The sequence below is a fragment of the Pelecanus crispus genome, chromosome 14, assembly GCF_030463565.1.
Source record: "Pelecanus crispus isolate bPelCri1 chromosome 14, bPelCri1.pri, whole genome shotgun sequence".
In the NCBI taxonomy this organism is placed as follows: Eukaryota; Metazoa; Chordata; class Aves; order Pelecaniformes; family Pelecanidae; genus Pelecanus; species Pelecanus crispus.
This window is the reverse complement of record NC_134656.1, coordinates 1,987,730-2,013,519: the sequence shown is the minus strand read 5'-3', so window position 1 is coordinate 2,013,519 and position 25,790 is coordinate 1,987,730. Positions and strand designations below refer to the sequence as shown.

General features: G+C 60.3%; 1 protein-coding gene across 6 annotated transcripts; it reads left to right on the top strand.

The window, feature by feature from the left end:
- The first annotated feature begins 1,414 nt into the window (after positions 1-1,414).
- Positions 1,415-25,093, top strand: UCKL1 (uridine-cytidine kinase 1 like 1). Of its 6 annotated transcripts, none has more exons than XM_075721043.1 (15): positions 1,415-1,464; positions 9,956-10,149; positions 10,789-10,895; positions 11,111-11,281; positions 11,541-11,612; positions 13,543-13,732; positions 14,217-14,278; positions 19,162-19,181; positions 21,538-21,636; positions 22,009-22,102; positions 22,429-22,491; positions 23,308-23,430; positions 23,793-23,900; positions 24,277-24,433; positions 25,010-25,093. In XM_075721043.1, the coding sequence occupies exons 1-15, from the start codon at positions 1,415-1,417 to the stop codon at positions 25,084-25,086; spliced, it is 1,587 nt and encodes a 528-aa protein (XP_075577158.1). In that variant the 3' UTR covers positions 25,087-25,093. The 6 variants fall into 6 exon arrangements, with proteins under 6 accessions (XP_075577158.1, XP_075577156.1, XP_075577157.1 ...); XM_075721041.1 differs by lacking the exon at positions 1,415-1,464 and adding an exon at positions 6,299-6,366 and having other exon boundaries at positions 9,962-10,149; XM_075721042.1 differs by lacking the exons at positions 1,415-1,464; positions 19,162-19,181 and adding exons at positions 6,299-6,366; positions 15,723-15,739 and having other exon boundaries at positions 9,962-10,149.
- Positions 25,094-25,790: the final 697 nt, after the last annotated feature.

Genomic DNA, 25,790 nt, shown 5'->3' with positions numbered 1-25,790 from the left:
ACAGCACCCACCCGTACCCACAGCACCCACTCATGCCCACAGCACCCACCTGCACTCCACCGATCCATACCGAAATCACCCACCTGCACCCCACAGTACCCACCTGCTTCCCACAGCACCCACCCGTGCCCACAGCACCCATCTGCTTCCCACAGCACCCACCCATGCCCACAGCACCCACCCGTGCCCCAAGCACCCACCTGCACCCCACAGCACCCACCCGTGCCCACAGCACCCATCTGCTTCCCACAGCACCCACCCATGCCCCACAGCACCCACCTGTGCCCATAACACCCACCTGCACACCATAGCACCCCCCATGCCCTAAGTCCCCACCTGTGCCCACAGCACCCATCTGCTTCCCACAGCACCCACCCATGCCCCAAGCACCCACCTGTGCCCACAGCACCCATCTCCCCCCCACAGCACCCACCCATGCCCCACAGCACCCATCTGCTTCCCACAGCACCCACCCGTGCCCACAGCACCCATCTGCTTCCCATAGCACTCACCCGTGCCCACAGCACCCATCTCTCCCCCACAGCACCCACCCGTGCCCACAGCACCCATCTGCTTCCCACAGCACCCACCCATGCCCACAGCACCCATCTCCCCCACAGCACCCACCCATGCCCACAGCACCCATCTCCCCCACAGCACCCCTCCATGCCCACAGCACCCATCTCCCCCACAGCACCCACCCATGCCCACAGCACCCATCTCCCCCACAGCACCCACCCATGCCCACAGCACCCATCTCCCCCACAGCACCCCTCCATGCCCACAGCACCCATCTCCCCCCCAGCACTCACCCGTGTCCACAGCACCCATCTCCCCCCCACAGCACCCACCCATGCCCCACAGCACCCATCTGCTTCCCACAGCACCCACCCATGCCCACAGCACCCATCTCCCCCCCAGCACCCACCCGTGCCCACAGCACCCATCTGCTTCCCATAGCACTCACCCGTGCCCACAGCACCCATCTCTCCCCCACAGCACCCATCTGCTTCCCACAGCACCCACCCGTGCCCACAGCACCCATCTCCCCCCCAGCACCCCTCCATGCCCACAGCACCCATCTCCCCCACAGCACCCACCCGTGCCCACAGCACCCATCTCCCCCCCCAGCACCCCTTCATGCCCACAGCACCCATCTCCCCCCCCAGCACCCACCCGTGCCCACTGCACCCCCCCATGCCCACAGCACCCACAGCACCCATCTCCCCCCCACGCACCCCAGCACCCCCGTACCCACCCCCTACACCCCCCAGCACCCCTCTCCCCCCACTCCCCCCCCCCCAGCACCCCACGCCCTCCCTTCCCCCTCCCCGCACTACAAATCCCGGGGAGCCCCGCGGCAGCACCGCCCCCGCCGCTTCCCCGCCCGCTCCGCTCTTTCCCCGGCAGCGCCATGGCCGCGGCCCCGGTGGCCGAGGGGGCTCCGGAGGAGCCGCACGACAGGTGAGGACCCGCACCCTTCCCCGACACGACCCCACCCGCGACGGGACCGGTCCGCAAGGCCCCGGAGCCGCCGGTCCCGTCCCACGATGCCACTTCCGCGAGTGGGGCCTCCCCGATGCCATCGCTCCTTCCTCCCCCCCATGGCGCAGCATCCCGCTCACCCCCAATTTCTCCCACCCTGGGCTTCTCCCTTCTTGCTTTCTTCCTTTTTTTTTTTGCGGTTTTTTTTTTTTTTTTTTTTTTTTTTTGCTCGTTTTTCAACCTTAAAGACGTGCAAGCCGGCGCATGGCATCCGCTCCGGCAAAGGCGAAGCGCCAAGCGGAGCGGGGCGAGTTGGCCGCCGAAAAAAAACAAAAACCACTCAGTGCTGTTTTATTTATGACTACAGCTCTGCCCACTGGGATCCCCGTCCCTGGAAGCGTTCAAAAAACGGGCAGAAATGGCACTTGGGGGCATGGGTTAGTGGGCACGGTGGTGTTGGGTTGATGGTTGGGCTGATGATCTTAGAGATCCCTTCCAACCTTGATGATTCCCAGTTTTTACTTTCATTAAAAAATAATCCAGCCAGCAAGGCAGGAAACATGAAATTATTATTCTCCCCGTAACTGGTTTAGCGCTGGACTTTGGCAGTGTCAGGTTAATGGTTGGACTGGATGATCTTAAAGGTCTTTGCCAACCTAAGCGATTCCATGATTCTACAATTTCCTCCCCCCCCACTCAAGTTTTCCCTCTATTTTTCCCTTTGTCACCACAATTCTCGGGCACAACCACTCCCAAACACCCAAATAACCAGGAATTAGTCCCGGAGCATCACCAGAGCGCTGCTAATGCGGCAAACGCGGTCATAGGGATGCGGGCGTCACCGGTTGTCGGGTACCAGCACCCGGGCGTCCCGCGCGGCACCAACCAACGCCGGCTCTGCCTGAGTCGGTGCCAAACCAGCCCGCGCGTTTCGGCAGCCGCGGAGCCGGCAGCTGCCTGCGACGGCCTTGCCTTTGCCCTTCTCGTGAGTCAGCGGCGGGTGGCAGGGAGGCTGAGGATGAGTAGGGGAGGAAGGAGCCGCCCCGAGTAGCGCCGGCCAGGGGGGTGATGAGTAACCGGGTTGTATGACCCAACCTCTTCCACCGCGGAGCGAGCCGCCGGTTAGGCTGACCACGCGGTTCCCGCGGCCCTCGCTCCGTAGCAGCGAGGTAATTGGGTTTGAAGAGGGAAACGTTTGTGCTTTTGTGGTTCGGAGTCGGAGTCCTTACTAGAGCTGGAAGAGCGCGCGCGCGTGTGTGTGTGGAGCGGCCCGGGGATGCTCCGTCCCGCTCCGGGGGGGCTCTGGCCAGGGCAGAGCTTGGTGCGAGGCTGGGGAAGAGCGGGCGCCGTGTTCGGTGGCTTTGCAGGAGGGGCACGGCACAGGCACGGGCACGGCAGGGCTGCCGGGCAGCGTCTCGGCACCCCTGGAGCCACTAACGGGCAGGTCCCTCCATCGCTTGGGTGGGTTCCTCCATCCCTTGGGCTGGCTTCTCTTTCTCTTGGGTGGGTTCCTCCATCCCTCAGACATGTTCCTCCATCCCTCGGGCATGTTCCTCCATCCCATGCAGGAGTTTCTCCATCCCTTGGGCATGTTCCTCCATCCCATGCGTGAGTTCCTCCATCCCTCAGGCATGTTCCTCCATCCCATGCGTGAGTTTCTCCATCCCTTGGGCATGTTCGTCCATCCCTTGGGCGTGTTCCTCCATCCCTTGGGCATGTTCGTCCATCCCTTGGGCGTGTTCCTCCATCCCTTGGGCGTGTTCCTCCATCCCATGCAGGAGTTTCTCCATCCCTTGGGCATGTTCCTCCATCCCATGCGTGAGTTCCTCCATCCCTCAGGCATGTTCCTCCATCCCATGCGTGAGTTTCTCCATCCCTTGGGCATGTTCGTCCATCCCTTGGGCGTGTTCCTCCATCCCATGCAGGAGTTTCTCCATCCCTTGGGCATGTTCCTCCATCCCATGCGTGAGTTCCTCCATCCCTCGGGCATGTTCCTCCATCCCATGCACGAGTTCCTCCATCCCTTGGGCGGGTTCCTCCATCCCGACACTTAGGGCTACCCAAAGCCTTTCCTTGTGCACTCCCGGCACAAAACTCGTCCTCCAGCCTGGCGTGCTCGCAGGGTGCTGGGATCGGGCCCCGTCTCACCCTGGTCCCTGGCCGGGGGGTTCCTGGTGCGGGGCCGCCCTGGGTGCCCCGGGGTTTTGCACCAGGCTGTTGCCGCGCACCCGCTTTCGGCCTGAGTTAAAGAAGCCGTAGGACGTGAACGGCCCAGCTGAGGGCTGGCACCCATGGGTCCGGCCCAGCAAAGACCACGCTCGAAGGTGGAAGGAGGCAGGTTTGGCCTCTGTGCACCCACGGGTGCTGCTGGCAGGGGTGGGAGCCGGGAGAGGGACGCTCTCCCGCGGGGCCGGGCACCCCTCCGCTGTGGGTTTGGCGTGTCCTGTGCTTTTACATGGATCCGGTGACAATATTTGGCGACCAAGCCAGGAAAAGCCATGGCTTCCATCCTTAAATCCCAAGGAAAACCCGCCGAGCAGCTTTCCATCTCTGGAAGGAAAAGGGGACCCCAGCCTTCGCAGGGTCTGCTGTTTCTCCCAATTTTAAGGGAGGAGGCTGCGATTACAGAGGAGGGATTCGCGCTTAAAAATCATCTAGAAGAAAAAGAAGTCCAAAACCCAGGAGTTTTGGCCTGTGCAAGGGCTCGGAAACCGGGAAGGGAATTGGGACGCGGAGGCGATTAGTGGAGGAGCGTGTGCCGGGAGGAAGGCTCGGTCGCTGCCAGGGTTCAGAGCCGGTGCGGGCGATTCCCATCCTACCTGGGAGCCCGGCTGGGATGCCGGGTGAGCTGCCGGCAGAGTTGCTCCCATCGCTTGGGCGTTTTAAACAAAGGCAGGAAAAAAGGCACCGGGGAGGGTGCGATAAGGAACAGCGTCGCCTTGGCGAGGGCAAGGGCTCCTCACCGCCGAGTTCCGTGTCCCTTTTTCGCTTCTTTAATGAGAAAGAATAGAAATCGCGGCGGAAGAGAATTTTATTTTTAAACTTCTGAAGGAGCTTTTGCAGAGAAAGGGGAGCCCGTGCTGAAATCGCAGGCTGGAAGAGGTTCCTTTGATCGTGGCTCCCTTCGCCGGTGCTGCTGGGGCAGCAGCCGTGGCTGGAGCTGGGGACAGGTTCCCTCTGAGCCCCCCCGTGCTCCTCCTGCAGCCCCTCTTCGGGGGCCAGCGCCCCGGCCCCGCTCTCTGGCAGCGTTGCAGACGTTCAGACGGGTTTCGGGGTGATGCTCTCCTCTGCGGGTCCCGTTGCTGGACCGGAGCGGGAGGGGGCCGGTGTGGCCGTGCCCGGTGCCCCCCGTCTTCAGCGGGGCTTTGCTGAGGGCACCGGAGTGCAGCATCTGTCCCCCGCCTCTGGAATAGCCCCGGTGCTTCGGGAAGGAGGAGGAGGAGGAGGAAGGGGTCTTCTCGCCGTCTCTGGCCCCATCTCCAGCCGTTCTGCTTGATGCTAAATGCGGGGGAGCATCCTCCCCGTACCCCCTCGGAGGTGGGTGCGTTGGAGCCGAGCTCTCGTCTTGCCGTGCCGGGGAGGGCTGGGGGCTCCTTTGGTGACTGCAGGACCTCGCGGTGAGGAGCCATGTCCCGGGCAGAGCCTGCCTGACCTTTTGGGGTGCCCTCCGCTACCTCCCCCTTTCTCAGCAGCCAAGTGCTGGGTGCTGCTCTGCCCCAGCCCCTGTGCTCCAGGGCCGGCCGGGACCCCTTCTCCCGCGATTCCCGGCCATCTCCCAGCCCTTGCCGGCCGTCCCGCCCTTCAGCTGCCACCCCGGCTTCCCCCAAGGTGGGGAACCCCCATAGCAACCCCCTTGGAACCCCCAAGGGCTGCTCGGCGCGGGGTGCCCGGGCTCCCTGCCCTCCCCGGCGAGGCTGGCACCGGGAGAGGAGCCGAAATGGCCGGGGGGGCAGCGGGCAGCTGGCAGGGGGAAGGCTGAGAGAGCAGATTGCAGGGCTCCAGCACGTTATTCTTAGCTGCCCGCAGTCCCGGGGTGTTGAGTTTCACCCACGCCGGGGCCGAGGGGACGGCGAGGGGCAGCTCTTCCCCGGGGGAGCTGAGCCCCGGGGGGGCTCGCAGCTGCGGGAGCCAAGGGAGGGAGATGAGTCCCGCACCAAGAATCCCGGCACGGCCAGCAGCACCCCGGCCCTGAGCCCCAGCCGGCTCCGTCGGCTGGAAGCGGGGTGCTGGCTGGGCACCCCCTCCATCCCTGCCCCGGGGCCTCCTGCCCCCCTGCAGCCTCCTCCCCGCCGGTGCCGGGGGCTCGCCGGGCTCATGGCCGCGCACTTACCGGGCAGAGCTGCCCTCCCCGCCGCCCCGGCGAGCCCCGGTGTCCCAGGCAGCTGAAGGAGCCCCCGTCCCAGAACAGAGGCGCGGGGGGGCCGGTGTTTATCGCCTGGGCAGGGGGGCGGTGAGGGGAGGTGTCACTTTGCCCCCCCCGCCCCCCCCGCTTTTTCTTTAATCAAGCCAGTGCTATTAATATCAGGTAATGAACGTAATCTCTAGGTTAAGCTATCCTCTTATGCGTGCTGACCGCTCCACAGCTCCCAGCAAAAGACACTCCCCCGGCAGCACTCCTCGCCTTCCTCCATCTTCTCATCCCGAGCCCCCCGGATCTGCTGGGGGGGGGTCGGGGTCGCCCCAGCCCCTGGAGAACCCGCGGTCCCCGTGCCGGGGTTGGGGGACGCTCCCGTGCATGGCTCCTCGCACCGTGGGGACCCCCGCCGGCGCGGCCGCCCGCTCCTCACGGTAGCGCCGGGAGGTTGGGGTGGAGATGAGCAGTCCCCCGGCCTTCTCCAGCGTCCGCATATCGGGCTGCTGGGCCCTCGGGCCGGACGGCAGGTGAGTTCCTCCTTTGCTTCGGTTTTGGATGGTTTTTTACTTTTTTTAACCCGTTTGCTTACAGTCCCTGCTTGCTGGAGCGGACCCTTGGCAAGCTCGGGTCCTGGCCCCCGGCCCCGGCTCCTGCCCGGCTCAAGGCTGCAAAAGCGCCGGGAGCAGCTGGGGGGAAGATCAGCTTCCCGCAGGATACGGGATGAAGCCGGCCCGGCGCCGTACGGCAGGGTGCGGGGGACTCGGCGGGTGGATTTGGAGGGCTGGGCGCTTGCTCGGCGTGGTGTTTACGGGGCTGAGGACGAGCTCTCCTGTTTGCTTGCCGGTTCAGGTTTGGGGCTTGGCCATTTTTCCTTGCTGGCTGCGGGGGCTGTTGGGACCTGCTGCGTTCCCCCAGCCCAGCACCGATCTGGGACGGTCGGAGGTCTCGGAGGGCGGCGGGATGCAGAGAGCCGTAGCGTGGGGGGCACGGGGATGGGAGCAGCGGCAGGGAAAGGAGAGGGGTGCCCCTCTCGCTCCAGTAAATCCATGCTTGGGATAAGCGGGAGCAAAACGCTTCATTTGTGCTTCATGCCGGCGGGGCTGGAGAGCCCTTTTGGGCAGCGGACCCCACCATCGGGCGAGGGGGCACAGGCAGACTCCAGCAAGGACGCACCGGCTGCAGGGAAGGCAAAGCGTCCCCAGCATCTGGGGACGGTCTGGGAGAGCGGGTGGCAGCTGAGTCCTCCCGGAAAGCTTTGCAGGATGGGGGTTACCAAGCCCAGGGTGACGTTCCCCTTCCTATTTGCCTTCTTGTGGCATCAAGTCACTGAAACCCAAGGGGCACGCCCTGCTCAGGAAGGCTGGGAGGGTCTGCGTGGGACAAAGACCGTCCTTGGGTAAGAGCAATGGCATTAATTCCAGCTATAAATAGAGATTTATAGCACCCCTTCCTCCGGGTGCTTTACCTCGCAGGCAGGGGCATTGCACGGGCTCTGTCGCTGCTGCTTGGAGTTTTTAAAAAGCGATAGGAAGAAACGGCCGAGATAGCTGCGAGGTGGCTGGGGTCAGCCGTTCCTTCGGAGGGGAGGAGAGTCCCTTCCTGGCAAAGGCAGCCGCGGAAAACATCTACAAAACTTGAAGTGTAACATTAGGAGAAAACGCGTGACCTTTGCAGAACTCCAGGACGGTTCTGCAGCCCTCCCCATGGCTTATCTGAGATAAATCATGGGAAACTTTAAGAGGTGTAGAGTATCTACCTCTTATATAGATACAGACAGAGAATTCTGTGTCTTTAGATATCTATAGATACAGAATTTAGGTGCAAGTCCAAGAGTATTTGGATGAAAGGAGGCAAAGCAGGCCAACTCTTGGAACAGGATTAAAATTCTGCATCCACGAGCGGCCCCGGGCGTGCGGAGGGAGGAACAGCTCCGCTTCCCGCCGAGGGCCGTCCCTGCGCCGTCCCGTCACCGTGGTTATGTGGGTACTAATCAAAGATGCTGGTAGCAGACTTTGCAGAGGTCAGCCTCTCGCTCGGGCTCCTCTCCGGCTCTCTAAACCAGAGTTTTGCCCAACTCGGAGTCGCTCTGAGAATCGTGGCCTCGGTCGGCATCACCGCGTGCGGATTGTGGTCTCGGCCGCGGCATCTGCGGGCTGAGGTTGGCACAGGAGAGCTCGGCACTGCGTTACGCCGAAGAGCAGAGCATCCTGAAACGCTCGCCTGTCGCACGGAGACCAGCGTGTATCCCCGGAGGAAAACCGGCTGAGCAGCCCTCGGCGGCAGCGCCGGCGGCACGGCTCTCGAGTAACCGCAGTCCCGGGAGAGGGGCTGGGGACGCAGCCGGTTTATTTTCTGGTAAACAACCGTGTCTTTGTCATCTCTTGCTTTTATCAAGCCAAAATGACTTTGTGTATGCACCGGTGGCGGCGGCTGATGCCGGCCCTGCTCTGGGAATAGCGTGCGGTGGCTAATGGCTGCTGCAGCATCGCTGGTGGGAGAGGAGACCGAAGAACCCCGTCTGGGTTTGCTTCTCCTGCCTCTCTGCTGGAAGAGAAACATCTTTGCGCAGAAACAAACCCCAGAAGGCTTTCCCGGCGGGTCTCACCTCCCAACGTTGCTTTTTAAAAGTGATCCTCGGGGTGTTTACGGCTCCTGGGCGAGCCAGAGGCCGGCGGTGCTCGGTGCTGGCCGTGCGTGCCAACGGGCTCGTGCACGGGATGGGGCGTTGGTGGCCTGAGGCTCGCGCGGGGGGACTCTGGGGGTGCACGCTTGTAGGGTCGGCGTTGGTTGTTTGCTAGGAGGGGTTCGGCAAAGCCGGGCAAATCGCCGTCTCCTTGCCCGCTCCGCGGGGATGTGCCGGTGCGGGAGGTGGGGATGGCGTGCCGGCGGGCTCGCGCCGTGCTCGGGGGATTTGCCGGGTGGCTTTACGTGCAGATGGCTGGTCTCAAATTTTGACCTTTATCTAAAATTGTTCTAAAAAGGGCTGGGGGAAGGAAGGGAATTAATCTTCATACCAAAACAGCTTAAAAATCAACCCAAAATCTGTAAAGCCCTGCAGTTTAAGCCCTTGCAAGAGCAAAAAATAACAGAGAGGCAGCAAAGCCCTGCCAGCTCGGCTGGGCTGTACCAAACGGTGCCGGCTTTGGCGTGTTCAGTGCCCGGGGCTCTCTGACCTTGCAGAGGTTTCGTTTCCAGCCCGGTCACAGCCGGGGGAAGCATGAGCAGGGAGACCCCTTTGCACCTCCTCACAGGGAGGAGACGTCCAGCCCGAGGCGGCGAAACTGCGAGCGGGGAGGAGTGGGAGCTGGTATAAATAATCCTCCCCATCCGCACGCTGGCCGGGCGGCGCGGCTGCTGCTTATCTCCTGGCCAGGGGCCACTTACCACCCCCGAGCCGCTGCTCTCCCGCTGCCCAGCTCGAAGGGGCTGCGCTGGTTTGTTGCCCTCCCTCCCCGCGCCGCGGCGGGAGGGGAGGTAAGAGAGAGGCATTTTGCAGCGCCAGGGCTCCGGCTGGGCTCAGCGCTCGCCAGCCCCCACGGCAAAGCAGATGCAAAAGCCTGGCAGCCCCGCTGCCCGGCTCTGGCCAGCTTGCAGGCTTGTCCCCAGGGGGTTCAGGCCTAAAGGGGGGGAGAGGTAGAGGTTTGGGTGGGAGCGGAGCGCTCAAAGTGGGGAGAGGAAAGGGATTGTGCGTGGCGGGGAAGAGGACGGTTGAGCTGTAGCCCATTTTGGCTTCCATCCTCCAGAAGGGTCCCTCAGCACATCGGGACAGGTTATCGCCCTCCGTAACGAGACCCCTCGGTGCTTTTGAGGGCTCACTGGAGCGTTCACTTAACGTAGACGTTCCCCAAGCGGTAAGGCTGTAGGAAGCGATGGTTGTGCCGCACCTTTTCCAGGTTAAAATGTGGTCCTGCGTGAGCATGTCCTGCTGTTGGCCACGGCCTGGGGTTGCAGAGGTGCGGGTGCTGGTGGTGCTGCAGCAGGGCTGTGCTTGCATCTCCCCCTCTTCCATCGCATCCCTCACCCGCACAGCGTGGGATCCCCTGGAGACCCTGGCACCGGGAACATGGGCCCTTCCCCAACACCCGTAACCGAGCTCCTTCCTCTCCCCATCCCCAGCAACAGCAGCGCCGAATCCTTAGACCGGCTGTACCCTGCGGTGGGTTCCACCAAGCCACCCCGAAAGCGGACCACTAGCCAGTGCAAGTCTGAGCCACCCCTGCTGCGGACCAGCAAGAGGACTATCTACACAGCTGGCCGGCCACCGTGGTACAATGAGCATGGGACGCAGTCCAAAGAGGCCTTCGTGATAGGTAGGCAGAGGCGGCGCGTGTCCGGGCTCTGTCCCACCTCTGCGCTTCAGCCGGTGGCAGGGTAGCACGGGCAGCGTCGGTGCTGCCTGCCCGGTGGCTCTCCGGGAGATCTTGGGAGGATTCCTGCTCCGCAGCCTCCTTGGAAACTTGAGGTTGGCTCCAGACTCCAGGCTGTGAGCTGCTCAGCCCAGACGGGAGCAGGGAGAGTCCCCATGGTTAGTCCAGCGTTGGCTGGGTGAGCCGTAGGATTGGGCAGAAGCTGAGAGCTTGCAGATGGGGGTGGTGGATTATAGCAGGCACGGGGCAGACCACAGTCTTTGCTTGTTGTTCCCTCAACTCTTGTTGCCTGGGTTGTCACGAGTTCCCGGGGGTTTAGTCCAGGCTGGTTCTCATGCCAGCTCTCCCCTTGTTACACAACCATCTAACGAAGGGTTTCCCAGCTTTTGCTGTGCACATTGCTGGCAGTTATAGTACGTGCCATTTGACATTTTCAAGGATAAGCTCTCTCTCGTAGTGCCTATCGATCTCCTTCTTTGGAGGTTCCTCCAACTTAGTGCAACAGGGCAGGACCTGGGCTCTAGCCTGCGGTTGGAAAGGCAGACTGTGGGCTTGGTGGCTTCATCCCCTCTTTCCTGGCAGGCCTGGGAGGAGGCAGCGCCTCTGGGAAGACCACGGTGGCCACCATGATCATTGAGGCTCTTGATGTCCCTTGGGTGGTTCTGCTCTCCATGGACTCCTTCTACAAGGTGAGGCTGCACGTTGTCCTGGCCAGGCTCCTCGGGCTGCCGTGGCCCTTGGCATAACCCCCGATGGGGAAACGCAGTGTGGATTTAGCGACAGCCTTGTGGTTCCCCATTCAGACGGTTCCTGGGGCGGGGGGAGAGGTTGCTGGGCACGGCGGTGGCGAGGGACGGCTGCCGGTGGGGACGGCCACGTGCACGAAGCTCTTCTCTGTGGGCAGGTGTTGACCAAGCAGCAGCAGGAGCAGGCAGCCAGCAACGACTTCAACTTTGACCACCCCGATGCCTTCGACTTTGACCTCATCATCGCCACCCTGAAGAAGCTGAAGCAAGGCAAGAGCGTGAAGATCCCCATCTACGACTTCACCACCCACAGTCGGAAGAAGGAATGGGTACGGGACACTGAGGGGGGCGGGACAAGGTGGGGGCCCTGCCAAGGCAGGAGAGGGGGGTGCCGAATGGACCCCCCCAGCCCCTGCCTTTTGCAGTCAGAATTGTGCAGTCGCCCTTTGCTCCGCGGCTGGCTCAGGGCACATATTTCGGGTGAGCAGAGCTGCTGTCGCAGTCGCTAACAACCCAGAGAGATACCCTGGGGTGGGGCATCTCTGAACACGTGTTCTCTGTCTAACAACGTCGACTTTGACCCCACAGAAAACCCTCTACGGCGCCAACGTGATTATCTTTGAAGGCATCATGGCATTCGCGGACAAGGAGCTCCTGAAGGTGGGGAAGGGTTTAGAATCTGATCTGGGGAAGCCTGACAGGCGCGAGTGCTGCGGCCCCCCTCTTCTGCGGCCTTGTATCGCAGCGCAAAGAGGGTCCCAGGTGCCCTGGGGCTCCTGCGTGCCTCTGGATGGGACCCTGTCCTCCCACAGTGCTTCAGCATCGCCCCTATGACCCAGCCCTCCACCCCATAGCCAGCTGGGGGGAGGTGGTGGGAGCGTGCTTCCTCCTGAGGGTCAGCAGCAGGGAGATGACCTCTTCCAGGCTACCCCGGCCGCTGCAGCACTTCGCTGTGCAGGAGGAATAAGCCTCGACTCCTGCAGCGGCGGGGGAAGAGCCGCCGGCAGAGGTCAGGCGTTTCAGCAGAGACCTTGATCTCAGGCATTCGTTCGCAGGGACTGGGAGCCAAGTGGTGACCTGGTCCCTGGCAGTGGTGGTGCATAAATAGGACCAGAAATAGCCCACCTCATGCTGCATGCCTGGGCTTGCACAGCCAGAAGCAAAGTCCGCTGTACTTCTACTGCACAAAGCCCGGTGTTCCTAGTGTGGACTCATCCAGCACTTCAGGCTTTCTTGGGAGTTATTTGGGTACGTGAAAAACGCTGCAGGAGGGAGTGAGCCATGTACAGGGCAGCGATCATCCCCCTGTACTCGGCGCTGGTGAGGCCGCACCTGGAATGCTGTGTCCAGTTTTGGGCCCCTCAGCACAAGAAAGACATTGAGGTGCTGGAGCGTGTCCAGAGAAGGGCAGCGGAGCTGGGGAAGGGTCTGGAGCACAGGGCTGGTGGGGAGCGGCTGAGGGAGCTGGGGGTGTTCAGCCTGGAGAAGAGGAGGCTGAGGGGAGACCTGATCGCTCTGCAGCTCCTGAAAGGAGGGGGCAGGGAGGGGGGTGTTGGTCTCTTCTCCCAAGTAGTTAGCGATAGGACAAGAGGGAATGGGCTCAAGCTGCGCCAGGGGAGGTTTAGGTTGGAAATTAGGAAAAATTTCTTCACGGAAAGGGTGGTCAAGCATTGGAACAGGCTGCCCAGAGAGGTGGGGGAGTCCCCATCCCTGGAAGCGTTCAAAAAACGGGCAGAGGTGGCACTTTGGGACATGGTTTAGTGGGCATGGGGGTGTTGGGTTGATGGTTGGACTGATGATCTTGGAGATCCTTTCCAACCTTAATGATTCCTAGTTTGTACTTTCATTAAAAAATAATCCAGCCCCCAAGGCAGGAAACATGAAATTACTACTCTCCCCTTAATTGGTTTAGTGGTGGACTTGGTAGCGTTAGGTTAATGGTTGGCCTTGGTGATCTTAAAGGTCTTTTCCAACCTAAACGATTCTGTGATTCTGTGAACGTAGCCAAGCTCAGTCTAGAAAAGTTTCCTTCCCTGCCAAGTGAGCGTTCGGGTTGCACTTTCCTGGAGCAACGATGACCTCCAGTGGACAGCTGGGTAAATCCCCTGGGAGCTTCCTCTCAGCATCCCTGCTCTTGTCTCTTGCAATTAAGGGCAGTGTCAGGAGCTCACCTGCTGTGCTTGGCTCCCCTCCAGCGTTAACGAGCTCCTGGGTTGAGCCTGTCGGTCCGTGTCACGGGCGTTAACCTCTCCTGTCTCCTCCTCGCTCTTAAATAGCACCCAGCCAAGGTGCTGGGGGCTGCTTAGAAGTGGAGATGGGGTTTGGAGCAGCACAGATCTCGGGGGGGATGAGAGTAAGGGGCAGGTGGCAGCAAGGGACTGGCTGCAGCGTCTGCGCTGCCGGCCAGGTTCAAGTTCAGGAGCTGCAGAGGCAAAGCTCCCTCCAGGCTGGGGCAGAGCTGAGCCGAGCTCTGTGAAACCGGTGTTGTGCGGTGCACAGGGCTCAGCCTTCTGGTTGTGGCCGGTGGAGAAGGTCGGTTTGAGTTACACACCTAACCTGGTGGGGCTTGTTCCTTCCCCTCTCCATTCAGCTCCTTGACCTGAAGATATTTGTGGACACGGACTCGGACATCCGCTTGGTACGTCGGCTGCGCAGGGACATCAGTGAGCGTGGCCGTGACATCGAGGGTGTCATCAAGCAGTACAACAAGTTTGTCAAGCCCGCCTTCGACCAGTACATCCAGCCCACCATGCGGCTGGCCGACATCGTCGTGCCCCGAGGTACCTGCCCAGGGCCGCCCCGAGCTGCTGCGTGGCTCAGTCCTGAGCAGGACCCGAGAGACCCCGTCCCTCGGCTCTGCTGGCCAGTGCCACCGCGCTCCGGCTAGCGAGGACAGGGGGGTGGCTGTCACATGCCAAAGCAAAGGTCCCTCCAGCTGAGCATCTCCAAACGCTGGCCAAAAGCAGATTCCTAGGGGAAAGTCTGCACTTTGCGCTCAAACAGCCTCCTGCTCTACCAGCTCCTGCAGCGTAGCGCTTTAAAAGCTAGAGGTGACTTCTAGATATTCCATAATAGATTACAAAATAAGGATTTAGAAAGAGCAGGAGTGTCTCCTGCTGGATGATGCTTTGCTAGGGAAGGGATGCTTGGGCTGTGGTGTATTTCTTAACATAGCAGGGAGCTTGGGGAAGAAACATGTTTCAGGCACCGCTAGCGCCTTGGTCCTGACCAGGCTGTGTCTCTTTTGCTTTCGGTTCACCGCAGGGAGCGGAAACACGGTGGCTATTGACCTGATCGTTCAGCACGTCCACAGCCAGCTGGAAGAGGTAAGAGCTGCCCGCTCCCCCGGGTGCCAGTGGTGGGGTCGACCTTGCCCGCGCAGCGGTGGCATTGCAGGAAGTGGCGCTCTGGGTGCCGAGGTGGGAATGGCCTGGCTTCCCTCCGTGCTCCAGGCGTGCGAGCCGCAGGGCTGTCCCCCTGAGCTCCTCCCAGCCCGGCTCCCTCCGTTTCGGCGAAGGAGGCTGCCTCGTCCCTGTGCTCTGGTTAGCGCGAGGCTCCTCTGCAAGCTGTGGTCCGTAGCAGCTTCCTTCCCTCCCTGGGAGAGCAAGTTGCCTGGGGACAAACCAGCCATCCTCCAGTGATCCGAGTGATGTGCCCGCACTGTCTGCAGCCCTCCCGGGTCCCGCATCACCCCAAACCCCGCAGTACTTCAGCCTTCTGGCTCTGGCTCCTCTTCACCCCCTTGCAGACACCGCTGCACAGTCTTTCCAGTCAAGAGCCCACTTTTCCGCTTCTGTGTCGGGTGCAGCCCATGGGTTTCCAAACCCAAAGTCTTGTCACGTTTGACGCCCAGCCTGAGCCCAGATCCAGGCAAATGGTCCCATCTCCTTCCCCACCACGGGGTTTAACAAGCCGTCTTCTGTGTGTCCGGGGCCGGTCCTGAGCAGTGGTTTGAGCCTGGGACCCTTCGATCAAATGACGCTGTTGTGCGTTGCTGTCCCCTGAGCAGCGCAGCCTCCTCCCGCCCCACGTTTGTAGCTTTGCTGTTTTAAGTTGTGGAGATGCTCGGAGCGATGTCCCGAGAGGTGGACGGAGCGCAACCTGGAGACGGAGGCACTGGAAAGCAAAGGGCTCGATTCCTGCAGGCCTTTTCTGAGCTCCCAGGCAGCCGGAGCTGCTCAGCCCCTGGATGCGAGCTGGCACGCGACAGCATCGTGCGTCCCACGCCTGCTCAGGAGGGACCGCTCTGATGCAAAGGCGTGATGGGAAGTTCCCCCCCACCCGGAGCACCCTGCTCTCCGCAGGGCTGCAGGCGGCAGTCGGGATTTTCTGATTGCCCGGATTTACAGCGCTAAGCTCTGGCAGGTGGGGGAAGTTGGTTCCCAAACCCTAGGTCACAGGAGTATGGATCAGAGCCCTGGCGTCATCGCTAGCGCTGGGCTGAGGCGGGCACGCAGCCGCGGGGCGCAGGCCAGGGAGGGGGAAATGGCTGTTTCTCCCAGCCCATGGGATCTGGCCGGGAAAGCTCGCGGCTGGAGGCTGCAGCGAGCAAACCTGGCAGCTCCTCCCCAGAGCGCTGCCGCGAGCCAGGCGAGGGGTCGGCTTGGGGTGGGGGGGGCTTTCATTTACCTGGGGAGGGGAAGAAGGGGAAAAGGCTACATGTGAATGCAGGAAAATATTCCTATTTTTCCTTTTCTTTTATCTTGAAACGACCCTGGTGTTGACAATGCTTAATACCGGTTGCATTGTGTCTTTGTGTTGCTGCCGCAGCGTGAACTCAGTGTCAGGTAAGAGCCCCTAACTCTGTCCTGTCTGTGCAGCCCGAGGCATTGCCAACGCCAGGCACTGCTTGGCCTAACCCCCACCCGCAGTCGAGACCGACGTAACGCGCGGCCTCGTCACGCTCAGAGCTGACGACAGGCCGCCTTGTCCTTGGCTTTGGGACCAGCAGGGACAGGGCTGTTCCCCAGGGACGCGTTTGTCCGTCTGTCCTTGAGCGCAGACCCCCGACGCAGGGCCAGGTTTGTTCGCTGGGGACCCCCGACCTCTGCAAGAGGGGAGGCTTTGCGTCCTGGGATTCTCTTTTATTTCCCTTCGTACTGTAAGACGAGCGGTTGTTCAGAGCCGCTCTCCATCCCTGATGATTAAACGTCACTAAACAGCAATTATTCAATTAAACAAAGCAGCTCAAGGGTGGTGGGAGCCCTGGGTCCCGCGGCGCGGCGAGAGGCACCCGCTTTCCTGCAGCGTCTAAAGACTGCGCGGCAGCTACTTGGGGACTAAGAAAATACGTATGCCCTAATCCAGCAGGATTTCTAATTCCTCAGTATCTGCAGGTGGATGCTATAAAGTATACATTGATTTATTTAACCTCTCCAGCGCGTGGATCCAGATGGGATGTTAGCTCTCTCGCGTCCATTAAGCAGCCAGCTAAGTTTCCAGGTATTGTAGGAAGCAGAGGGGATGCGTTACCGCAGGTGGGTTTCCATTTAGAGCTCCGTCACTGGAGACACGTAGCTCAAGTAACCCTAAAATTTATATTTAGCGTACAAAAAGCTTTTAAAATACCTAAGATGAACAGGGGAAGACTCTGCTTGACTTATTTCTGCTTAAGCCGTTCATTTCCTAGACTAAGCAACTGGATATTTTATTTTATTTCTGTTTGCTCGTTTAACACTGTGGGGCCTGACATTTCCATACAGACAGTGTACGCTTCCCTGCATGTCTGGAGGTCCAGGTGGGAAGGTGCTCTTTAGCGTGCAGAGAAGGCTGTTGCTTTAAAAAAATTGCAGGAATAACGGTAGGGAGTAGGCTGAGGTGCGTGTGTATCTCTGTCTGTGCGCCCGCAGGGACGTGTGTATATATACACATATAAAATTTCCTTTCTCTCCAGGGATTCTCCTCTTGAATCCAAGGGGCGCTCAGTGCAGGTGATCTTTTTGTGCACCTTAACAGTCAAGTATTTAATAATATGTCAAGAAAGTATAGCGATAGCAGGTTTGGAAAGGTAACTCTGACCTCCAAAAATAACTCAGCGATACCCACAGCCACAGACATTTTTATGTTCTGTTCAAGGCTCGTGGTTTCCATTTATGCCTTTGCCAGAAAGTCTGGAAAAAATTTCCTGCCAAAAGAAAAGAAAAAAAAAAAAAATCTGTTTACGCTCCTGGAGTCCCAGTGCTTTTGCTGCTGCTGCGGTTTCCCATCAGCTCCTCTGCGCTCGCAAGAGGAGCGCGGTGGATGGAGAGACGTGTGTCGGGCGAGACGTGCTTGGCAAACAGGGGCGGCTTTTCATCTTAAACAATTCCCCATCCTCCTGTCTTGAATGGCTTCACCGAAATGTCACGGTGGTTGTTCCGATGTCACCGCCTTTCGGTGGCCGTGGCGGGACGCAGCGAGGTCTTTGTAGCTGGGAGAAGAAAACCTGGGTGCTTGGATCTGGCCCCATTCCGAGGTCTTTTGCTGGTCCGTGTGCTCCAGGCCGGCCCTGGCCGGCCTCTCCCGACGCAGAGGGTGGCTGGGACGGGCAGGGAGTGCCTCTCCCCCGCTCCCTGCTGATCAAATGGGTGAATTCCGGGGAGTTTAAAGAAAGCGGTGCCGTTCCCTGGACCTGCAAGCCTTGTTTTCCTCCTGTAGCTGCTGGCTGCTGAGGAGCATCGTTGCCTTCCTCCGTATTCCCGCAGAGCGCAGGTCAGACCTTAGCGTCCTTGCAGTTGGGATGTTTCTTGTCCAGCTTCCCACGCGTTTAACCGTGCGTGTGCTGAGGGTGTAATTATGTACAGGCGCTCCCAGGTGAGTATTCCTCCTCGAGCCCGGCAGCAGGAGCTGGACCGGTGAGCCCGTGCCTGCCGAGGCGCAGTGCTCTCGGCTGAGCCTGTTTTCCATCCCTTCTATTTCAGCAGCCAGCCCAGCTCTCGGAGCCAGTGCTCTTTTCAGCTAAATTCCCCTCACCAATCAATATTCCCCACCCCCAAGGTCTCGATCAGCTTGGCATGCCCTTTGCCAATTGTGTCTTTAAATATCAACCCGTGGCGCAGTTTAATAGCCCTCGTTTGAAATGTCAGCCGTGAAAGCCAGCTGCTGTACGTGTTTAAAATGCCTTGACTGCATCAGCTCCTTTGTAGCTGGATGTCTCTTGTCTGCTTCCTGCTTGATAGCATGCTCCGCAAAGAGCTGAGGACGTTCCCTGAAGCCTTCCTGAGAGATGGTCACCCCTTCCTCTCTCTTTCTTGCTTTCTTCTTTATTCTTTTCTTCCTTTAAAGCTTTTGTTCTCGGGCGGGGGGGAAGTGAGTTTCCAAAGTGAGATGTTCTCTTGACGTGCTCGTGGCTGCCCGTCTGAATTTTCCATCACAGTCCTGCCTGGCAGGGGGAGGGACAGGAAGCATCGCTCTCGCTGCCTGCGGCTCGTGGCGGCAGAGACCCGCTCCCTCCGTCCCTCCCGGCAGGGCTGGGCAAGGGGGTTTCACCGCAGGCGGCACGGCTGTAGAGGGGCGGCTGCCGGAGGGGCCGAGCTCTTCGCTCTGCCTCAACCTGCAGCCGCTCTCCCGGGGATGGCGATCGCTCCGGGTGGGAAGGAAGGTCTTCCCGGCGAGCGGCGATGTTCAGTTTGGAGCTGGGTTTCTCCCGGTGTTCCCAGTGCTCTCGGCTTTCCAGGCTCTCCGAGGCTTGGGCAGATCGTCTCTCCGGCATGCCAGGAGGTGGGCACCCCTGTGAGCCCACCAGCAGTTTGCATGGGTGCGGGGCAGGTTGGGTGAAGGTGTTGCAAGCTTGGCCTTGAGCGCCTGTGCTTGCTCTGGGACTGCAGCAGAGCCCCGGGCGAGGGCTGGGCATTCCCCTGCGGGCTCCGAGAGCCGCAGCTGGTGCTGCGTGCGGTACTGCATGGGACAGAGATGCGGCAGTGGCCCTGCCGTGACGCCGGGGCGGTGAGAGCGGGCAGAGCTTTCCGCCCGTGGAGCCGGTGCCGTGGAGAGCAGCCGTGACATGACTTGGTCACCAAGGGAGGAGCGCTGGGGTCTGTACGGCGATGGCCCAGGCACCAGGCAGGTCCAAGAGCCATAGATCAATTAGGGCCTCTTTTTTTTTTTTTTTCCCCTTTGACTAATGACAGTGCTTTTTCCTCTGTTTCATGTCGTGTTTGTCCCTCTCCCCTTAAACTCTCGTGTTTTCCTGTCTTGTCTCCCCTGAACATCCCTCCTACCTGGTGACCAGAGGAAGCTGCGCTGGGATATGTGAGGAGACGAACGCTAACGGCAGTGTTTTGGTTGTGACACTAACGCCGGGGAAGGGGGGCGAGGGCTGTGCAGCGTGAGCCGCGGTACTAACCCGGGCAGAGAGCTGGCAGCTGTGCTGGGGCTGCGCAGGGCAAACCGGGGTGGGGGGACTTGAGACATCATCTTGACCCCAAAAATGGGACCTGCTGCTGTCCCACCCTCTGGAAATCACCGTGAGGACCCCCACAGCACTGAGCGGCTTCCCCAGGCTGTCGGGGACAGGGGCCCGAGCAGGGTTGCATCCAGACCTCCCCGTCCCTGCACTGAGCACCAGCCCCTGCGCGGGTGTCGCTGGAATGTGCGGAAAGCTCGGTGACAGGACGCTGACAGCATTTCCCCGGGGACTGTTGACAGCTCGGGGCGCAGGGGAGGTGTTCCCAGGCACGTGGGGCTGCTCTCGGGGGTAGGAGCGCTCGCTGGCGGCTGCGGCAGGGAGCAGGAGCCGGGTCGCACCGCGTCTCCGCTGCAGCACCGCAGGGACCGGGGCAGGAGAGGGGCTGCCCGTCCCGCTGGCGTGGCGGGGTGCTGCAGCGTGCACCTGGCAGCGACGGAGGGGAGAGACGCCCGTGGCAAGCTCAGGCGTGTGCCCCTGGGTGGGCTGTGGTGGGTGGGAGGCAGCCCTGTGGGCTACGAGCCCGACGGCTCCTCTGGTTTGGGGGACAGCGGTTTGTCCCCTTAGCAAGCCCAGCTGGGGCCGTGAGTTGGTGTGTGGCTCTGTGCTGGGGGGCTGAGCTCTGCCCCCCCTGCCCTGGACACGCAGCCCCTGTGCAGGCACCAGCGTTCGCCAAAAGCAGGGCTCAGGTCCTCACCCGCCGCGTGGCTCGGCACCCCTGGGGCCAGGAGGGGTTTAGGCAGGGCTGGATGGCAACCGTGCCCCCCAGAACCTGTCCCCAGGGCAGGAGGAAGAAGCAGGGCGTTGCGGGGGCAGAGCGCTGGCGTGGGAGCATCTCCGAAGGCAGCTAACCCTAACTGCGGTGACTAACCGTGAGCTCGCTTCGCTGACGGCAGGTCGGGGGCCTTGAGGGCTGCTTGTCCCAAAGAGGCGGGGGGTGTGCGGGCAGCGGGAGCGCACTGGGCTTGGCCCCGACGCAGCCGGGCTCTGCCGGCAGTGGGCAAGCCTGCGACGGGAGCGCAGCCGGTCCCACAGCGTGGCTGCGGGCTGTCTGCGCTCTTGGGAGCGGTCCCTGCGTAGGGGCTCTTCGCTGCTACGCAGGGCCGGAGCTGGCAAAAGCGAGAAGGAGCCCTTAAGTACCCACAGGCCTTGGGAATGTCTCGTTTGGTGTTGGTCCGCCAAGACCAGGAGATGGCTATGTGGATGGAGGCCTCAAGTCATCTAACTCTGCCCTCCTCCATTCCTACCCAGTCATCTTCTCTGTCTTCTTCTCCGCTTGCGTGCCTCTGTGTGTGTGCGTGTGCGCAGTTAATCCAGGTTTCTGCTCGATTTGAAGTCTTATTCACCTGGTGCTTTTGTTTGTTTGCTCTCTTCTCCTCCTCCTCCTCCCCAACATCTCCCTGACCGGGATGCAGCCGCTGGCACGTGTGTGATCTGACGTGTGGCTTTCGGACCCCAGCCCTCCTCCCAGACAAAGTCGCTTGTCCATCCTGCCCAGCCTTGTGGAAGCCAAATAGATGTGACCTTCATCTCATTACTGCCGCTCTCAAAGAGAGAGGTGACTAATGGGGCTCCATTGTGCGCTTCCCCGTGAATGGTGTTCCCTTGATCCCAGAATAGCTCCCAACCCTTTTAGTTATTGTGGAGATGAGTCACACAAAGCCAGTCCCGTCCAGCCGTAAAGTCTTGAAGCTGTGCCCAATTTGGTGTGGGTCTGACTATCCTTGAACGGGCCAGGCACCCTCTGAAATGGTCTCGTTGCAGCCTGGCATTGAGCCTGGCCACCTGTCCCGTTCCTGGTGACATCTGGCACTTGTAGGACAGAGACAACTGCAACGGCTCCTCCTCTCCCCATGAGTTCAGGATCCACCAGCAGATAAGACACTCCCGAGCAGGAGAAAGTTTTGATTTTATTTTCCACTTTCTTCCCGACCAGTGGAAACCAAGATGGGCCAACCACGGGTGAGCTGCCCAGCAGGAAGGGACGGTCCTCGGGCGGCGAGGTCGTCCTGGCTCCACCGACCGCCCTTCGTGCGAGCAGGTCCCTTTGCCATCGCGGGGGACCGCGCAGGGCTGGCTGGCCTTGGTGTGCGTTTTGCAGTGTGAGATGACATCTGGGAGGATGGCTCCGGCCGTGTGCCGTGCACCAGCCTTCGGGCAGCCTTGCCCGGAGACCTCGTTGACCTTGTGTTTGGTTTTCAGGGCCGCCCTGGCCTCTGCCCACCAGTGCCACCCCCTTCCTCAGACCCTCAGCGTGCTGAAGAGCACCCCTCAGGTGAGGGGCATGCACACCATCATCAGGTAAAGCCCCCACCACCGCGGCCTCCTGGGGCGGGATGGGGCTTGGCTGCCGGCTGCGGCGGGCTCAGCTCGCTTTGGACTCCCGAATCCCACTTGTGCCCTGTCCTCGCGACTTTGGGGACACGGGACAGGGTAAATGGTGGTGGGCCCTGGGTATGGGAGCTGTGTGGTGAGCGCTGCGTAGTCTTGCCAACAATTTTTCTGCCTTTTACCTTAAAACTGCCACCGCGATGCCAGGCTCATGGACCCCATGCAAACAAAGCGCTGACAGGGGCAGGGGCTGCCCTCCTCCAACGCAGCCTCTGACCTCTGTCAGCACCTCCCGGGGCACATTTTGGCCCACAGCTTACATTGCCTTTCCCTCCCCTCTAGGAACAAGGAGACCAGCAGAGATGAGTTCATTTTCTACTCCAAGAGACTGATGCGATTGCTGATCGAGCACGCGCTCTCCTTGCTCCCGTTCCAGGTGGGTCCAGGGGTGTAGCTGGGAGGATGGGCAGCAGGCGCTGTGTTTCCTCTCCGATTCCGAACCTGTAACTGCCAGGGAGCCGGGACAGTCCTGGCGCTGCTCCACCAACCTTCCCTGTGTATCAGCCCTTTCCTCCTACGTTAAAATCGGGCAGGGCTCCCCCAGGCCCTGGAGCAATGGCATGGCCCTGGGTGACAACTCTTGGTCCAGGCTCGGTTTCCAAGGGTCCGGACCAGCCCGCAGCTGAACGGCTCACGGGTACCAGGGCTCCTCGGAGAGCTGCGTCAGAGCCCCTGGTAATGCTTCTCACATGGTTTTTGTAGAGTTGCACAGTCCAGACGCCGCAGGGACAGGACTACGAAGGGAGGACGTACAGCGGGAAGCAGGTAAGTGGAAGCAAAAGGTACTTAACTATTCAACCCTGCCCTGTGGCAGGAAAATGGCCTCAAGTTGCATCAGGGGAGGTTTAGATTGGATATTAGGAAAAGTTTCTTCACGGAAAGAGTGGTCAGGCATTGGAACAGGCTGCCCAGAGAGGTGGGGGGCTCCCCATCCCTGGAGGGGTTCAAAAAACAAGCAGAGGTGGCACTTGGGGACATGGTTTAGTGGGCATGGGGGTGTTGGGTTGATGGTTGGACTGATGATCTTAGAGGTCCTTTCCAACCTTAGTGATTCCTGGTTTTACTTTCATTAAAAAATAATCCAGCCCCCAAGGCAGGAAACATGAAATTATGACTCTCCCCTTAATTGGTTTAGCGATGGACTTGGTAGTGTTAGCTTGATGGTTGGACTGGATGATCTTAAAGGTCTTTTCCAACCTAAATGATTCTATGATTGAAAGCCCTATGGATGCAGGGGAAGGACACCCCCGGCTTCTCGGGGCTTCCATCAGGCCTGGGTTTGGTGCCTGCTGTCATGAGTATGATACCCTGTACCATCAGGACAGGCGGCAGGTCGGTGGCCAGGGCTGCCATCAGCACCGTCACTGCAGGTCGGTGGCCAGGGCTGCCATCAGCACCGTCACTGTGCCACTGCTGCCCTCCCACTGGGGGAGGCAGCCTGAACTGGGAGCAGCACAACCCATCGTGGAAGGGATGTGCTTTGGGCTTTAGAGTCCCCCACTGTCGAGGCCCAATGCCGTAGGGGGGTGGCGTGCACCTCCCGCGCTGTGCCTTCCCATTGACCCTCGCTGCGTGCTGCAGATCACCGGGGTGTCTATCCTGCGAGCGGGTGAGACCATGGAGCCAGCGCTGCGAGCGGTGTGCAAGGACGTCCGCATCGGGACCATTCTCATCCAGACCAACTGCAACACGGGCGAGCCGGAGGTAAAACCCGGGACCCTGGGCTGCCGAGGGCATCTCCTGGTGTTAGCCTGTGTGCAGGAGGTGACTTGGGTATTTCCTGAGAGCTCTTCAGCGATCCGAGAGTTGATCTTGGCAGGGGGTGAGCGCTCAGAAAGCGAGTGCTTTGAAAGCTTCTCAAGTGGGCTTTGCCGGCGTGTTGGTGCACGCGAGGGCTGGTTTGCTGTCCGAGTGTTTGCACCAGCACCTGGCTCCAAGCCGACAGCTGGGGTCGCAGAGACGGAGGTGCATGAAAGATCCTTCAGCCCTTGAAAAGAAGGGCTCGGGTTGCTCCGTTCGCCAGGAGCCTGCAGCCTCTAAGCTGAACCTCTCTTCCCCCTGCCCAGCTCCACTACCTGCGGCTGCCCAAGGACATCAGCGAAGACCACGTCATCCTGATGGACTGCACGGTCTCCACGGGCGCAGCAGCCATGATGGCAGTGCGGGTGCTGCTGGTACGGAGGGTGTCGGGCACGCTGCCGAGGGCGGGTGGTTTGCCCCCCAAATAACGTGCAAAGCACCAGCCGCAGCCACGCTGAGGGGCCTGGCGCTGAGGCTGTCTCCTTGCAAAGGAGGGCGTCGTGGGAGACGGCACAAGCTGGGGCGATTCTGTAACCAGCTGTTGACAAAGTCGCCCCTTCCTTGTGTCGTGACAGATTTAATTGGTTTCTTGGTCCCGTGCCCAGTAACCCCAACTGGCCACGGAGAGGGGAGGAGGGAAGGTGGCTGCAGGAGGGCCCTCGAGCGCTCCGAGTGCCGCTTCCCGGAGGCATGGGCCATAACCTGCCGTAGAAATCCTTACCCTGAGCTGTCTCCATGCCTTTCCTGTAGGATCATGATGTCCCAGAAGACAAGATCTTCCTCCTCTCCCTGCTTATGGCAGAGATGGGCGTCCACTCGGTCGCCTACGCTTTCCCCCGGGTGAAGATCATCACCACAGCTGTGGACAAGAAGGTGAATGACCTTTTCCGGATAATCCCGGGCATCGGTGAGTATCTGAGTAGGAATGACCTGTTGCTGGGGGATTTTCGGTGCTTCTGGCCCACTCAGCAGAGGAGGTGAAGCCCTGGCTGTCAGCAGCAGCTTCAATCTGGCCTTATTTTACCCGGGGACCCACTGCCTCTCCTGGGTCCTGCTGGCACGTGGGTGCTGGGATCGACACGCACGCTCTGAGCGCTGTCGGGCAGCCGTAGCCTTGTTGGCAGAGGGAACCGTTCCACGTGCCCCGAGCCTCCTCCAGCCCCAGATTGGAGGAGCTGGGCTGGGACAGCTGGGGCAGACCTGTGCCCACCTCATTCCCTAAGCTGCCACCTTTAAACAAGCTCACCCAAAACAAGCTCACTCTGTTCTTCTGTCCTCACCTCTGCCGTGCCAGGAAACACCCCTGCCACGGGGTGCTAAAACAGCCTCCAGGCTGCTCCAGTTTTGCTGCTACACGAGTTTTTAGAGCTGTTTGAGCTGGTGGATAAATGTGCTTTTGTTTCCTTGCCGGCTGGGGGATGGTCCCAGGGCTCCCTGCAGAGCTGCACCCACCATGACTGTATCTCTCTCTTTCTCCCCGCAGGGAACTTTGGCGATCGGTACTTCGGGACCGACGCTCCTCCCGACTGGAGCGACGATGAAGATGCTCTTAGCACTTAGCTGGATACGGAAACGCCACCGGCAACAGGCAGCTTCAGCACCGCACCTTAACCCCTTCTGTCCATTGCAGAGATTTCTCCTTCCTCCTCACCAAGCATAGATATTTTTTTCAAATCGTACATTGGAGATCTAGGGCATATTTTTTCAAAGAAACACAAAACCTAGTTTCATTTTGTGGACAGCCACATGTCCCAGCATAGAGCGGAGTTAATTTATTTTAACTTAAATATTTGCCTATATAATTTATTGGAGATATTTTATAAAGAAGAAGAATAAATTTTCTCTCTGGTTTTCTTGAACAGAGCCATTCTTTGTCATGCGCCAGGGGTGCCCAGAAGGATTCGCAGCCCTTTGGCGCTGCTGCCCTGGGAGGGGGAGATGCCATGAGTGGCGGTGGGAGGTAGAGACCCTGCTCTTGAGGAGCAGGCTGACCCCACAGCCATGGAGCTGTTTGTATGGCTCCGTCTTGGTGCTGGATACAGGCAGCTGGTGGGTGTTTCTCCTCGGTGAACGCTAAAGCTCTTACACCCCGGGGAGAGCCTGCCCTCCGGGATGTGCTTGCTCTGTCCGATGCTACTGAGGCAGGGAGGGAGCCTTGACCTCGCGGGAGCTGGTGGGTACAGAGAGCAGCCTGCGACCTCTCTGCAAGGAGAGAACCCCAAACCAAGGTCTCCTGCCTGCAGCAGGGCTGTGAGCAGGAGGGA